Source organism: Carlito syrichta, unplaced genomic scaffold, assembly GCF_000164805.1.
Source record: "Carlito syrichta isolate Samal-C Ts95f unplaced genomic scaffold, Tarsius_syrichta-2.0.1 Scaffold301645, whole genome shotgun sequence".
Classification (NCBI taxonomy): domain Eukaryota; kingdom Metazoa; phylum Chordata; class Mammalia; order Primates; family Tarsiidae; genus Carlito; species Carlito syrichta.
The window spans coordinates 135,557-150,761 of record NW_007245741.1 but is presented as its reverse complement, the minus strand read 5'-3'; the positions used below and the strand labels follow the sequence as shown (position 1 = coordinate 150,761).

The 15,205-nt window shown below is 40.8% G+C and overlaps 1 protein-coding gene across 3 annotated transcripts in view; it reads right to left on the bottom strand.

Moving 5' to 3' along the window:
- The window catches only part of CARMIL1 (capping protein regulator and myosin 1 linker 1), a 361,962-nt gene extending 346,757 nt beyond the window's left edge, over positions 1 to 15,205 (bottom strand). For 2 of the 3 annotated variants that reach the window (XM_008055062.2, XM_021710921.1), the window contains exons 1-2: positions 15,004 to 15,205; positions 10,539 to 10,636 (exon numbers count right to left, since the gene is read on the bottom strand). In XM_008055062.2, the coding sequence (XP_008053253.2) occupies positions 10,539 to 10,636; positions 15,004 to 15,043 (138 nt within the window). In that variant the 5' untranslated portion in view covers positions 15,044 to 15,205. The remainder of the gene's footprint in view (positions 1 to 10,538; positions 10,637 to 15,003) is intronic. The other variant, XM_021710920.1, reaches the window with a different exon arrangement.

Genomic DNA, 15,205 nt, shown 5'->3' with positions numbered 1-15,205 from the left:
GTGTTTTATAATTTGTTTTGGTGATGAAAATGTCATGGATACTTCCATAATTAAAAATAGTAATAAGCCGAGTTCGGTGGCTCAGCCTGTAATCCCGCGCTTTGGGAGGCTGAGGTGAGTGGATTGCCTGAGCACGCAGGTTCGAGACCCGCCAGGGCAACTTGGCAAGACCTCATCTCTACAATAAATCCAAAAATTAGCTGGGTGTGGTAGCGCGTGCCTGTAGTTCCAGCTACTTGGAAGGCTGAGGTGAAAGGATCGCCAGAGCCCAGCAGGTCAAGGCTGCAGTGGCCGGGAGTGGCCAGTGCACTCCAGTCTGGGTGATAGAGTGAGACTCCAACTCAAATAATAATAATAATAATAATAACAAATTAGCCTGGTGTGGTAGCACCTGCCTGTAGTTCCAGCTACTTGGAAGGCGAGGTGGAAGAATCACCTGAGCCCAGCAGGTAGAGGCTGCAGTGGACATGAGTGAGCCACTGCACTCCAGCCTGGATGACAGAGTGAGACTCCAACTCAAAATAATAATAATAATAACAAAATATTTTCAATGCCTGAGCAATGTGTAACCAGTATTATTTACCAGACAGACCACCTACATTGACATTTCCCACACTGGCTGGAGGAACACCAATTATCTGATGCCATGCACTCCATACCTCCTTCCTGTGATACCACACACTCCACAATCCCTTCAAGAGGCACAATCTTCAGATTCTGAGAAAGTCTGCTTAATTTAGTTCAAGAGTGTTTGCCAAACATGTGTGATCCCGTACACCTACAGTTTAAAAGGCTCATGGCTAAAGTAGAGTGATTCCAAAGCAAGGTGACCAGAATAGTGAAAAGTCTGAAAATAATATTCTCCAAGGAATGAGGATCTAGGAAGTGAGCATATTTAGACTAAGGACTTTAAGACTACATGACAGCTTCCTTCAAATACTTCAGTCACACTCAAAGGTAGGAGGGAGAACAACTGTTCTGTGATGTTCTGGTAGACTGTGCTAGAAAAACTGGAGACAAGTTATTGAGAAGCAGATCCCAGCCCAAACTAAGAAAGAACTTTCTAAGACTCTTGCTTTTCTCATCTCTCAAACTAGTGAAGCAAAATGTGGATTCCTAGCTATCAGAGGTGCTATAGAAGAAACTTCTCCTTGGTTAGGATACATGGTTAGATGGCTGCCAAGAGTCCGCCAGTCCCCAAGATCTTCTGGACAGCAATCAATGAGGGCAAGTCTGAATAAATTTCCCCAAAGTTTGCTTAAGTCAATCTGTTCACACCAAGTTCTGTTTGGAGGATACACCTACTAACTCCAGTCAATGTCCGTAAAAATATCCTGAGCGCCCCCCCCAAGGCCCAGGGTTCTGCAGAAATAGACATATCTGTCTCCTTAACAGAGATTAGGCACATTTTTCTTGACAAAGGCTGGAGATACTATAAGTGTATACATGCCTGCTTTCTACTTCTAAGAGAACGCCCCGTATGCATCTACCCATATCTAAAGAACCCAAGACACCTGCTGGCCAAAGTTCATCAACTGAACTTTTACCCAAGAAACAGAGAGGAGGAAAAGAACCCAGTGGGTGAATGTGAATAAACTGTTCTACTTACTGCTAATTCACAGACACCCCAAGCATCCTTCTTTCCCTCTTTACTTTACCTCTTTCCTCAAAGAGTTGGAGAAAGTGATGGGGGGTGGGGTGAGCACAATAGAGCACAGTAACAAAGATGCAGACAACAGTATTCCCCATATATGCCAATTAAAATTATGGTATTTTATTTTTAAAAAAACAAAAGGCATTTTAGAAAGGAGAGGATAGTTAGGGAGGTGAAAAAAATCTGTCCACCAAATTTTTGTTGCATTTTCTAATTTACTTTAGCAATATAAAATGTCCAGGCATAGTGGCTCATGCCTGTAATCCTAGTACTTTGAGAGGCAGAGGCAAGAGGACAGCTGAATCCAGGGGTTCGAGACCACCCTGGGCAACTTGACAAGACCTCATCTCTACAATAAATCAAAAAATTAACCGGGCATGGTGGCACACACTTGTAGTTCCAGCTACTTGGAAGGCTGAAGCAGAGGGATCGCCTGAGCCCAGCAGTTCGAGGCTACAGTGGCTGTAAGTGTGCCACTGCACTTCAGCCTGGATGACAGAGTGAGACTCCAACTCAAAAAATAAATAAATAAACAAACAAACAACATAAAATGAAACCCAAAGGTATTACACTAACTTTTTACTAAAGTCTTGCTGCTTTATTTTCTCTGTAATTATTTGAAAAAAAGAGCTCTCCCTATTCATTCCATATTTTGATTAGGTTTCCTGGCCCCTCAATCTTCACAATGTCCCTTTCATATTCTCCTACTCCCTCTCCTCACTGTCTCCCCTTTCCTCTCCAGGGTGTACTTAAATGCCCTAATCCCAGGGTGGCTAAATCCCAGAGACTTGAAAAAGAATATCTTTTTAAGAACAATGAAAAGTTACACCAAGCCTGGTATATGTTCAACAGCTTTCTTGCCCAAGGTCATTTGACTCGCCTATCCAAACTACAGAAGAAACTGGGGCAGTTGCAGATGAGGAGAGAATAGAATGTAAATGCAGCTCAGGTAACAAGTTCAAGTGGGCCAGCACTGCCTCCTGGAAATGTATGCCCAGGGCCAGAGCTTGCTCCCACCCCCTATCCAGAGATCAATGAAAATAGGTGGGAGCTGACTCCAGTTTTGAGTTCATATAAATTCTGAATCACTCAAATATGGATTCCTTCATTTCGAATTTCCCAGAATTTTTGGCAGGATCCTTGGCAACAATGCACGCTCTCTGTTAACTTACATCCAAAGATCGTTTCAATGCTGTTCCTGTTTTCTAAAGCTCAGTTTTCTAGAGCCATGTAACTTCACCCAGGTGCTTTGAAAATCACCTATGCACAGAATTGTAAGTGATCCTTAAAAGTTGAGACTCCTAATGGTACCACAAAGGGAACTGTTCAAATTACCCGACAACTGGTACAAGAGCCTGTCATAGAGCGATGTAAACCCAGAGACCTACAATAATGATTTTCCAACAACATTCTTCAGAAGACATTGCAGTCTACAAACATTTGATATGAATATCAGTCTTTCATCTATTTTAACTACTGGGAAAAAACACCAACACACACACTCAGATGTGTTACACCAAATTTAACATATCAGAGAGATCAACTATGAGGTATGCTGCACTGCCTGGATAACCCACTTCTGTGCAGAACTCAGAATAAAGCTTCTCCTGCCACCTCTACTTACTTGGAAAGCATACTGAGATTGCAAGACTAGCTATTTTAAACCTGTGATACTGTACTGCTTTAACTGGTGAATAGGGAGTCTCTCTATTCCAAGCAACCAGAACAAAATCCAATCTCCCCCTTAATTTCTAACTTGTGTTTGTCAAAACAGTATCACTTAAAAGGATTAAGAGTGATTAAGTTTACTCTATTATAGGTTTAACAATGAACCTCCAAAATATACTCTTAAACTATCACTACTTTATGGATTCCATGAAAAAAGTATGTGTTTTAAAAGGATCCTACTGAATTTTTTTTTTCAAAGTCAGAAAACCAATGGCCCAGGCTGACGTTGCCTAAGGAAGCTACACAGCACAAATTCCAAATGGATATTTGTCTGATAAGTGAATATGGCACAGGTCATGCTGCTGAATCAAGTTTTCTGGGGAACCAGAAAAAAACACTGGACAGACTGGCCACGTAAAATAAACATGGCCTAGAGGAAAAGAACAATGGTTTCCATGTTGGAGAATACCTGAGGTTTACAATAATTCATGACTGATTAAGTAGGAAAAATGCTTATAAAACTTTTATATAAGCAATTCCTTTTTAATTTTTTTTTTCAAATAAACAGGTAGGAGTAGAATTTAAATTTTGAACTAATGAAAGACAGCACTGCCACCAATATATTTTAGGGACACATGTTATTCAAAATAATATCCCTATACTTTTCAACATTTTTTTTTTTAGAGTCTCCCTCTGTCACCCAGGCTGGAGTGCAGTGGCACACTCATGGCCACCCCAGTGTCAACCTCAGGTGATTCTTCCACCTGAGCTTTACAAGTTGCTAGAACTACAGGTGTGCGCTACCATGCCCGGCTAATTTTTTGATTTATTGTAGAAATGAGGTCTCTCCAAGTTGCCTGGGCTGTTTGCAAACCCACAGGCTCAGGCAATCCTCTCTCCTCAGCCCCCAAAGTGCTGGGATTACAGACTTGAGTTTTTCAACATTTTTAAAGTAAACTTATAATCATCCCAATCAAGCCTGATTAGGATGCTCAAAAGGCATAAATAAACAAAAGACATACAAAAGAGATTTCAGATATATTAAAGAGATTTCAAATTAACTTTTAAAAACAAAATGAATGGATAGTTTTAAAGTGAATAGGTGAATGCACCAAAAATGGTTAAACTTACATGCCACTTCCCCTACTTGCTCAGTCCAGTTAGAAAGGAAGTCCTGGCCAGGCTCGGTGGCTTAGCCTGTAATCCCTTCATTGTGGGAAGCTGAGGCGAGTCAATTGCCTGAGCCCACAGGTGCGAGACCAGCCTGGGCAGCGTGGCGAGACCTCATCTCTACAATAAATCAAAAATTAGCCGGGCGTGGTAGGACGCGTCTATAGTTTCGGTTACTTGAAAGGCTGAAACGGAAGGATGGCCAGAGCCCACCAGGTCGACGCTGGGGTGACTGTGAGCGTGCCACTACACTACAACCTGGGTGACAGAGTGAGACTCCAACTCAAAAAAAAAAAAAGGAAGTCCTGCTTCTGACCAATTTTGTGAGGAGTATGGATGAACAAGAGATTAGCAAGGATGATATAACCCAAATACCAAAATCAAACAGAAAAACAAAAGCTGAGACCTGGAGTGGACCTTCCACACACTTCCGAGCCATCATCCTGGAAAGAGAGGAGTGCCACTCCTCTCCTGCAGACAACCAACAGAAGTATGAGTGGGAAGAGGTCACCAGAGTCCTTGCTGTCTCCTGACATTATTTTCCTTTCAATCATTAGTTCTCAAAAAAAAAAAGAAATCCAGACAATGCCAAATGCTGCCAAGGATTTAAAGAAACTGGATTACTCATACATTTGGTAGGACCATATATTGGTACAGCTACTCTGGGAAGTAGTAGGCCAGTTTCTCATAAAACTAAATATGCAATTACTGTGCAAACCGGCAAGTGCACTCTTTGGCATTTACCACAGAAAAATGAAGACATACGTTCACGCAAAAATCTGTACACAAACCTTTATATCAGTTTTATTCCTAATAGCCAAAAACTGGAAACAACCCAGATGTCCACCAATGGGTGAATAGGTAAACAAACTGTGGAACATCGGTAACATGGAATACTCCTTAGCTAAAAAGGAAACAACCGATACAACCACCTGGATGACAGGGAATTATCCTAAGTGAAAAAAGTCAATCCCAAAAACGCATATATTGCATGACTATACTTAGAGAACACTCCTGAAATGACAAAATTATTAAAATGGAGAACATATTAGTAACACTAGGGGCAGAGAAGAGGGAGGTAGCTGGGTAAGGTTATAAAAGGGCACTGTAAGGGATCCTTGTGGTGATGGAAATCTCCTGCATTTTACAGTAGCAATCATTCTCAGTATCCTGGTTGTGATGTTATATTATAATTTTTTAAAATAGAGAACTAGATAAAGGTTACAAGGGGACCTCTCTGTATTATATTATAACAGCATTTACATCTACATTTACCTAAAATTGAAAAGTTTAATTTTAAAAACTACATAAATTAAAAAGCATTTTTAAAAAGTCCAAGTACTATAAAAATTGAGTGAAGATTCAATTCGCAAATGGAAGAAGAGAACGTGATTCTAGAAAACACAGAATCACCTTCTAATGACATTCTCTAAAGACAATAGCGAAAGGTATTACAGCAACAGATGATGTGTAATGCCAGTATGGCCCACAACAGAATTGCTCACACTTAGATAAGAAAAAAGAAAAGAAAGAAAAAGAGCTAAAGGACTGTTCCCCAGGAAAGCACTCCTGATGATAACCTATTCGAGCCTGTTCTATTTTTCCTTTACTGCCCCAAGCAACACCAGGTCTGGCCTGTTTCAGTTTTCCAGTCTATGGTCATTAGGGCCAAATAAGTTTGAAAAAGACAGCACATGTTACCCGATTCTTAGAAATGTACAATGCACAGAGGTATATCAGTGGCTCTAAAAAGCCATACAATAAACTGATTTACCTTTAACACTCACCCTAAATGCCAAATTTATTAGAGCACAGAACACTCTTCCTCCAGAACATCTAGCATTTCTGATTTCATTTGACCAAAGCATACCTTAGGAATTTGGGATCTAGTCTTTGCCCTCTCTGTTAATAAGGTGTTAGAAACGATGAATATGAAACTATGGCCTTACAGTAAACTGATCTCAATCCCTCAATAGAGGGAGTGGATACTCGGGCTTCAGGATTGACAATGTCTATACCACTGATAAAATAGAATGCAAGACCCCTTAGTGCCTCTTTCTTTATCATTTGTTGCATATGTGCCACATGCAGGCATTGTACTAACCAGTATTTAAACATATTCCACCTAATCTTCAAAGCAACCAGACACAAATACTGTTGTAGCACCTGTTTCATTAGAAGAAAGAATTGATTCTTAATATTGTTATAAAGTTGCTGAGCAGCAGCGTGAACCAGGTGTGACTGTAAATTCTGAGCCCTTAACCACAGAGCTCTATGGTCTTCCAACAGTAGAATAGAGTTTATGTGAAGGTAATTAGAAACAGGTGGCAAGAAGAGACCTGTTTAACCAGTCCCAACTTTCACCTGATATCCCAACTGCAAAAAAAGGAGTCGGGCATTATGTCTGACTATTCTCCACCTTATACTCCCTGCCCCAGCTTACTTATAGTATGTTTCTCTAACACGCTAAGCTCTCTCGGGGTTCCTGCAAGATCCTGTTCCCTTTGTCCAGAACATGCCTCCACTCTCCTCCTTGGCTAGCTCCTACTCATCCACTGAATATCAGCTTAGTTAGCCTTCTCTTTCTTCTGGACATCTTCCCTGACCCTCAGGGATAAGTCTGAAGTTCCTCCTCTGTGCTCTTAAAGTCCCCATGTATCCACTCATACAACAATCTCAAACCACTGGCTGGCCTGGCTATATGTTTACCTCACCAACTATACTATAAACTCAGAATCCCCTTAAGTCAGAGACTATATCCATCTTGTGCATACTGTGTACTTGACACACAGCAGGTGCTCAATAAACACAAACAATTGAATATATAAATCAATAAATAAGACAGGGAGTATTCGTCCTTCTAAAGTACAAATCCCCCCATCATTATTTGAGTCAGCAATCACTAAACAATAAGGCAAAGGCTGTTTTCTTTTTATTTTTAGTATAATGGCAAAGCAGATAGGGTCTGAGTGAGGCAGATCTGGGTTCAAATCCCAATTCTGCCATTAACTAGTTGAATGCCCTGAAGTCATTTGCTTTAGCCTCTCCAAATCTCAATTTCTTCATCTGTAAAATGAAGACATAAAAAGTGACTACCTCATAGGACTGTGATGGGGATGGAATAAGATAATGCATAATAAAGTACTCAGCACAGTCTCTCTAGCACTTGCTCAGTGTTCAATAAATATTAGCTACTATGATCATTACTAGTCTGAGTACAGTGCTGTTTACAACTAATTGATCACAACCAGTTACAGGTTTCCTTGTTCCTTCTCCATTCCAATTGCTTTATTTGACTAGTCTTTAAAAATATTAGCTATTAAGGCCAGGCATGGTGGCCTATAATCCCAGCACTTTGGGAGGCCAAGGTGAGACAACTGCCTGAGCCCACGGGTTCAAGAACAGCTTGGCAACTTGGTAAGACCTCATCTCTATAATAAATCAAAATATTAGCTGGGTGTGGTAGGGCACACCCTGTAGTTCTGCCTACTTGGAAGGCTGAGGCAGAAGGATCACAGGAGCCCATCAGGTCGACGCTGGGGTAACCATGAGCATGCTACTGCACTCCAGCCGGGCAACAGAGTGAGATTCCAACTCAAAAAAAAAAAAACATTAGCTACTATGATCATGAGAAAGAAGATGAAGAAAAACCCTCTGCAAAAGATAAGGTAGAAGTAAAATAAAGTCTCAAAGTGCAAAAAGAAAGAACCAAGTAACACATAACACACTCCTTTATAAGAAGGAAAGGAGCTTACAGTGGGCAGTGAGGAAGAAGAACAGAAGTACAACTCAAAAATAAAGTGGACTAAAGGTATTAAGCCTCATTTATAATCCATTTTTGTAGACTGACAACTGATTAAGTAATTAAATTCTCTAAAACTCCAAAATCCACAATGTGATGGTGACATCATAGATATCCTTGCTCAAGCCGGGCTCGGTAGCTCAGCCTGTAATCCCGCACCTTTGGGAGGCTGAGATGAGGGGATTGCCTGAGCCCGCGGGATGGAGACCCGTATGGGTAACTTGGCGAGACCTCATCTCTACAATAAATCAAAAAATCAGCTGGGTGTGGTAGCGCATGCCTGTAATTCCGGCTACTCGGAAGGCTGAGGCGGAAGGATCACCGGAACCCAGCAGGTCGAGGCTGCGGTGGCCGGGAGCGGCCACTGCACTTCAGTCTGGGCGACAGAGTGAGACTCCAACTCAAAAAAAAAAAAAGATATCCTTGTTCAAACTTGAAGCCTATCAGAGAAAGCTAGACCTTGAGTATTTCTATTGATAATTCCTGCCTATGCAAGTAAGTAACAGTCATAACAAGTTTAGACCAAGCTCCTAGAAACTGCTTAGATTCCAGATTTGAAGAGATAAATGCTTAAACTCAAATACATTTATAATTTGGTTACAACTTAAATCAACTCCAGCTGATATTAAGATAAGCCAAAAAAAAGTTAATAGTAAGTACTAATCATAACTATTTTTAAATAATGCTAATTTTACACTGGACATTTTAATTTGTCTTTGAAATTTCAACATCACAAACTATTCATGACATGGTTTATTTTTAATATAATGAATAGTGTCCATACCAAATAATAGCAAGTACCATTGTGTAGACTGTTGTAGCAACAACTACTTAATACTTAAGTTGTAGAGAGGTGGACTCAACCTGTAAAGTTACTACATAGTTAAAATTTTACTTACATAACTAAAATTTTACTTTAAACATTTAAAACAGCAAGTGACAGAAACAATATTTCTTCTCTCTACACTTCCACATCCAAAAAATAACAGAATACTATAGTTGACAGCTTAAGAAAAACATAATTTAAGGAAATGTACTCTTTATTAAAGCTAAATAAAACAGAACAATGGCAGCAATCATTTCTGCTATCGATAACTTTAATCATGCAGTTTACATGAGCACACTTTGTGTGCTCAAATTGTGTGCTCAAAAATCACTCAAACTTTGCCAGTTCAGACACAGACAGCAGAGAAATAGAAGTCATCCATCAACAGCATAATCCTTACTTATATCTACAAGAAAAGACAGTCATATATCTTGGGGTTAGATATTCTAGAAGATTCTGAAGACAGACGTTATCAGAAACACACATCAAATTCAGTGGCAACTTCAACTGAAGAAATGAAACATTAAAAACATTTTCTTTCAATAACATACGCTTGGGAGTTGTTCTAAAATACACCAGGGGGAAAAAACTGTGAAGGAAATAGATAAAACTATACTGGAAAAATGTCAAAAATGGTTGAAGTTGGGATAAAAAGTACACAGGATTCAATATACTATATTCTCTATGTTTTGCATAAGTTTGACAATTTCCATGATAAAAAGTTACACAGAATATTCTCTTCAACAAAATAGTCTCTCCACCTAAGCTTAAATATAGGTTTGCCACAATCTCAACCTAGAAAACCACAAAAGGCTTTTCACCTCTCTAAAGGTACAACTCAGTCACTGATGACTCTCTGAGAACTTTTGCCCAGGAGGGCCTAATCCCCCAACCCCCAGCAACTCTCTCACAAACCAGAAAAAAACCCAAGTCCAATGGCAACACTAGCAGTTACTACTTCCAGTTGGCATTTCCCTTCAAAACACAATATGGCTGATGCTTTGTTCACCTTCTCAGATCATCATCCCTAAGACAGACTCGGATATAACACTGAAAAATTTTAATTAAACAATTAAATCAATGTAAGATGAATTTTTTAGACTCCTCTATAAGACCTTAAAATCATATAAATAAGCTCCATTGAACATCAAACTTTGAATAATATGAAAAGTCTCCAGGAGATGACCTAAATACTTTGAGAAATATACTTTTAAAACCTTTACTCTCTAAAATTTAAATTGCTGTTTTTTTACTTCTGACAAATGTTCCAAGTAATCTAAGACAAAATGGTCATCACAAATTTTGAACAAAATATAAAACACAGAACTAGTGCTGCATGAAAATTAAGGAACCCATCAAAACGATGGCAACAAGACAGTTTCACTTTCAAACATTTTAATAAAAACAATAATACTTACCAGCACTTTGTTTTCAACTTTGTCGCCCTTAACTTCCAACTTTACTTTCTTCTTCACTGAAATTTTTATCTTTCTGCCAATAACATCCTTTATGCTTTCTGAAAGAAGAGAATCGTTTCATTATATTCTTTTATTAATAAGAAAAAAAGTAAGGAGAAAAGAGCATTTGGTTGCTCTATATTTGGTTGATTTTATTTTTGTTGCTTGTCTTTTATATATATATATTTATATTTATATTTATATATATCTATATTTATATATCTATATTTATATATATTTATATTTATATATATTTATATTTATATATATTTTTATATATGTATATTTATATTTATATATATGCTTGTTTGAACAAGCCTGATAGTTATCAGCCATCAAGTACGTAATAAACACCTTCTATGTGCCTTGTACTGTGTACTCAGATGGGAGGCTCATGCTTTTAACTCCAGCACTTTGGGAGGCTGAGAAGAGAGGATTGCTTGAGCCCAGGAGTCCAAGACCAGCCTAAGGGAACATAGGGTGGCCTTGTCTTTACAAAAAAAAAATGTTTTTAACTAGCCAGGCATGATGGCTGTACAGTAGTGTAGTCCCAGCTACTCAGGAAGCTGAGGCAGAAGGATCATCAGAGCTCAGGAGGTCAAGACTGTGGTGAGCCATATTCATGCCACTGCACTCCAGCCTGGGTGACAGGGTGAGACACAGGTTCCAAAAAAAAAAAAAGCATATGATGTAATACCATAATACCAGCCTTGCTTGACAATCTTGCTTGGAAAAAAGGATACAAACACAAGGAAAAACAACAACACAGCAATGTAGGGCACTGTAAGTAAAATAGAAATTCATAAACTCCCTCAGCCCTTGGTCTCCCACAGGCTCTGGATTCACCACATTGCCGTACAAATATTAGCATTGTCTATGAGTGCCTTAACATGGTATCTGAGGAACATGGCAAAGAACCAGAACTAGATCAAATGATTTAGCCAGACAAGGTCACTTCCAGGCATGTGTCCTACCAAAATCATTCTGGTACAATACCCCAAAAAAGTAATCAAAGGCAATGGAAAAGAAATTTGGAGAGAGACTTGAAAATTCAGATGGTGGTGGGTAAGTCTTCCTAGAACTCCCATGAGTACTCCAAACTGAACACATCCTGAAGCAAACTCACCATCTCCTCCTCTGGCCACTAATGAAGCTAGAAACCTTGCTTATCTCCAACTCTTTTCTCTCAGGGAGTCAATCTCCTAAAATTGCCTTCTAAACAGTTCCTGATCACCTGAGCATGGCTGCATTAAGGGCCATAGAATCTCTTACCAAGAGAGATGGCCTCTAACCTATCAGCCCACTAAGAGCTCCATAACCACAGTGACCCTTCCAAGACCATGAACCTGATCACTTCACTCCTGATCTACAAGTTGCAGTCATTTTTGGATTAACCCAAACCTCACAACATGCCATTCAAGGTCTCTCACATTTTTTCAGCTTAACTTCTCAGCAAATACCTAAAGATCCAATTATCCCTACCATGTTCATCTTTTGAATCCCTGAGATCTTGAACATATTATCCTCTTTCCTGGGATGCCCTTTCCCTATTCTCCTCTTGGTTATATTTAACTTATCCTCCAAAATACAGCTCCTCCCTCTACACTCTCATAGCCCTTTATTCTGTATTGTAATCATTTTGGTTTATCCACATAGTCAACAAACAAAATACCGCCTGTGTGCCAGGTACTTCACAAGGTACTAGGCAGAGATGATCCCAGCTTTTCACAGGAGGCCAATCTAGCGGAGGCCATGGAGGGATGCCATGAAACAAATCTGCACACAGTACACAGGAGTGTGAATTAGGAAGCACATGAAGATTTTGAGGAGGAGGGGATCCCTGAGCTCAATCTTGAAGGCACAGGAAACAGACCACTGGTTTACAAAGTGAAGTGTACAATACAATCCATTAAGATGCAGGAAGAAAACAGAATTTTTACTTCTATTTACAGTGTGTGTTTCAAATTAAATGAAATATGTTATGCAGTTTACCAAATATACGTTTACTAAGAATGATCAAAATTTTCTTGTTGGAAACACACACTCATGAAAGTGTAGTGCCACTGAGTTAGATAAGAGTAAAGACAGGAGAGGAGAGCACTGTATGCAGAGAACAGCATGGAACCCTGAGAAAGCACAACCCGTTCAAAGAACAGCAATGAAGTAGAACCTTGGGGGTCAGGGAACATGTAGGGGCACTGCACTGGGAGTTCTCCACACAGCTCCAATCTTATCAGAACTTGAAACAAGTATGGGCAACTCCTTCCCTCTCTAAGAAAGAATTGTGAGAAATGGGCATCCGAAATGAACTTAACATACAGAAAGAGACTGAGAAAATACAAACCAAAAGATTAAAGGTAACTATGAGTGACAAATATATTCTTCCTATTCTTCTCTGCATTTGGAATTTTTCTACAAAAAGCCTGTATTACTTTTATAATCAGAAAGATACACACTACATTTTTAAAATGCCTTAAGGGATTCGCTCAAGGGAATATACTGACGTTTTCACACGGTCACCATTTTGAATCAATCAGACAAGAACTCTTGTGAGCGCTTGAAATTGGAGAGGAAAGCAGGTGCAAGAATTCCCCGTATCCCAGAGTAACTTGATGATTGAAAAGCATAGAAAAATTATATTGGTCATATCACAAAAGCATCTCACTCTGTTAAGAGAAATAAGAGATGAGCAATACACAATACATTTCAAGAAAAAGGTCAAACTCAACTTTTAAAATATACCAAAGTATTTATTTGGAAAACCATCAACATAAACCAGATACCTTATTTCCACGCCATCCTTCACCCTTTCTCTGAGTCTAATTACATAAACTTCTTATTATCAGACTCAAGGACAACTCACTACACAAATTTAAAATATGCCACTCTCTTCAGTCACCCAGATCTGCTGACCAGCCAAGCAAGGGCTTCCCTAAACTCTTTCTCAGGACCTCCCTCCCAGGAGGCATCTTCAGGGCCTTTGGTGTTTGCTTTCTCTTCCGGTGGGGTGTTGGAAAGGTCTCTCAGCCTCCCAGAATGGGATGGGTCACTCACTCCATCCAAGGTGAATACTTACCTCAGGAACAGACTCCCCAGGGTTAGGGAGAGAGAAGAACCTGTCAGGAGTAGTATGGTTGTGTGTGTGTGTGTGTGTGTGTGTGTGTGTGTGTGTGTGTGTGTGTGTGTGTGTGTGTGTGTGTGTGTCTTCATGCTCTAAATTCTGGTAAAGGGTGAGGTTTGTCTGTAATTCAACAAAGAGAGGATTTCATACAAACCTAGCAGCAGCTTCTTAACAACAAGTTTAACCTGCTGAGTTAACAGTCACTAATGGAAGGGCACACAAATTCCTCTCAAGTATTATGGCTAAAACTAAAATAAGCAACAGAGGGTCAAATTCCCCATATGGAGATGAATGGGCTTACAACTTCCTCTTGTTGTCAGCACCAATTAAACATCATCTTTCTGAGTTATTGGCTGTGTAGGGAGCCAAGGATGGTACAGTGGGGAATATAGGTCACTGGGGCTCAAAATACATCAGCACGCAGGTACACATACCTTGCTACAACATAATATGTTACACACACAGGCTTCAAACCTACGTTTTCAGAACACTCTCCCATCCTATGTTAGCTCTGCCATTTTAACCCTCCAGATGATTAAGTTAAACCCCAAGACTTAAAATCCACCCCCCCCCAATAAAACCTTAAGGGACTCGAACAATGGGTCACCTTTCACAGGGTTCCCCAAGAGATCCAGGACAGGGAGACTCAGTAGGTTAATCATTATTAAAATAAGACTTTTATCATTAACTCTCAATTTCCTGGCTCGAGTTTGCGTCAGCCCCGTAACCCTTTCCTTCCCAGCTCGCTACACCAAGCCACGCCTTGCCAGGCCCAGACATTTTTACCAGACTTGCCCCCCCCCCCCAATTCTGTAAGCCAGAGGGGCACTTCCCGCGGGGCATTTTCTGGAGGGTGCCTGACACATGCCGGAGACAACCTACTGTGCGCTCACCAGCTGTCCTTCTCATAGGCTTTCCCGGACTTTCACGAGTTTGGAGTGGTGGGTTGGGCGCTGTAGCCGGTTCTTCTCGCTTCCAGAACTCTCAAGACTTAGGTAGTCCGCCCCCTTCTAGCACCAACATGGGCCCCTCGTCTGGGCGGAAGGAAGCGCCCGGGGTTCCTAGCCGAGACCCCTCGGGGGGCTCCCGATTCCTCCCCCGACGCCTTCCCTCCCCCGACCTGGCTCTCGAGGCGGTCAGATGGGAACAAACTTCCCGGCGCCCTCCCGCGACACTGCCCACCACCACTCCGCCCTCAGGGGAGCCGAGACTTCGTGCGACCTGAGCGAAGCAGGGGTGGGAAGGGAGATGGAGGTGCGGCGTACGCAGAGGAAGATGGAAAACGAGCAACCGCGCGAATCTTACCTATCAACTCCCTGGGAACATCGGAGCTCTCCTCGGCCATGGTTGCCCTCTAGGTGCGGGGGATACTGCAGGTCCAGCTTCGATCTGCGGCCCCCGCCTTTCCCCGAACCCCTCAATTTTTTAGAGAGTAGATACGGCTGGCGAATGGGAGTGGGCAAGAAAGGGGGGGGCGGAGACACAATTTTGCCGCGTCCCCCGCCCC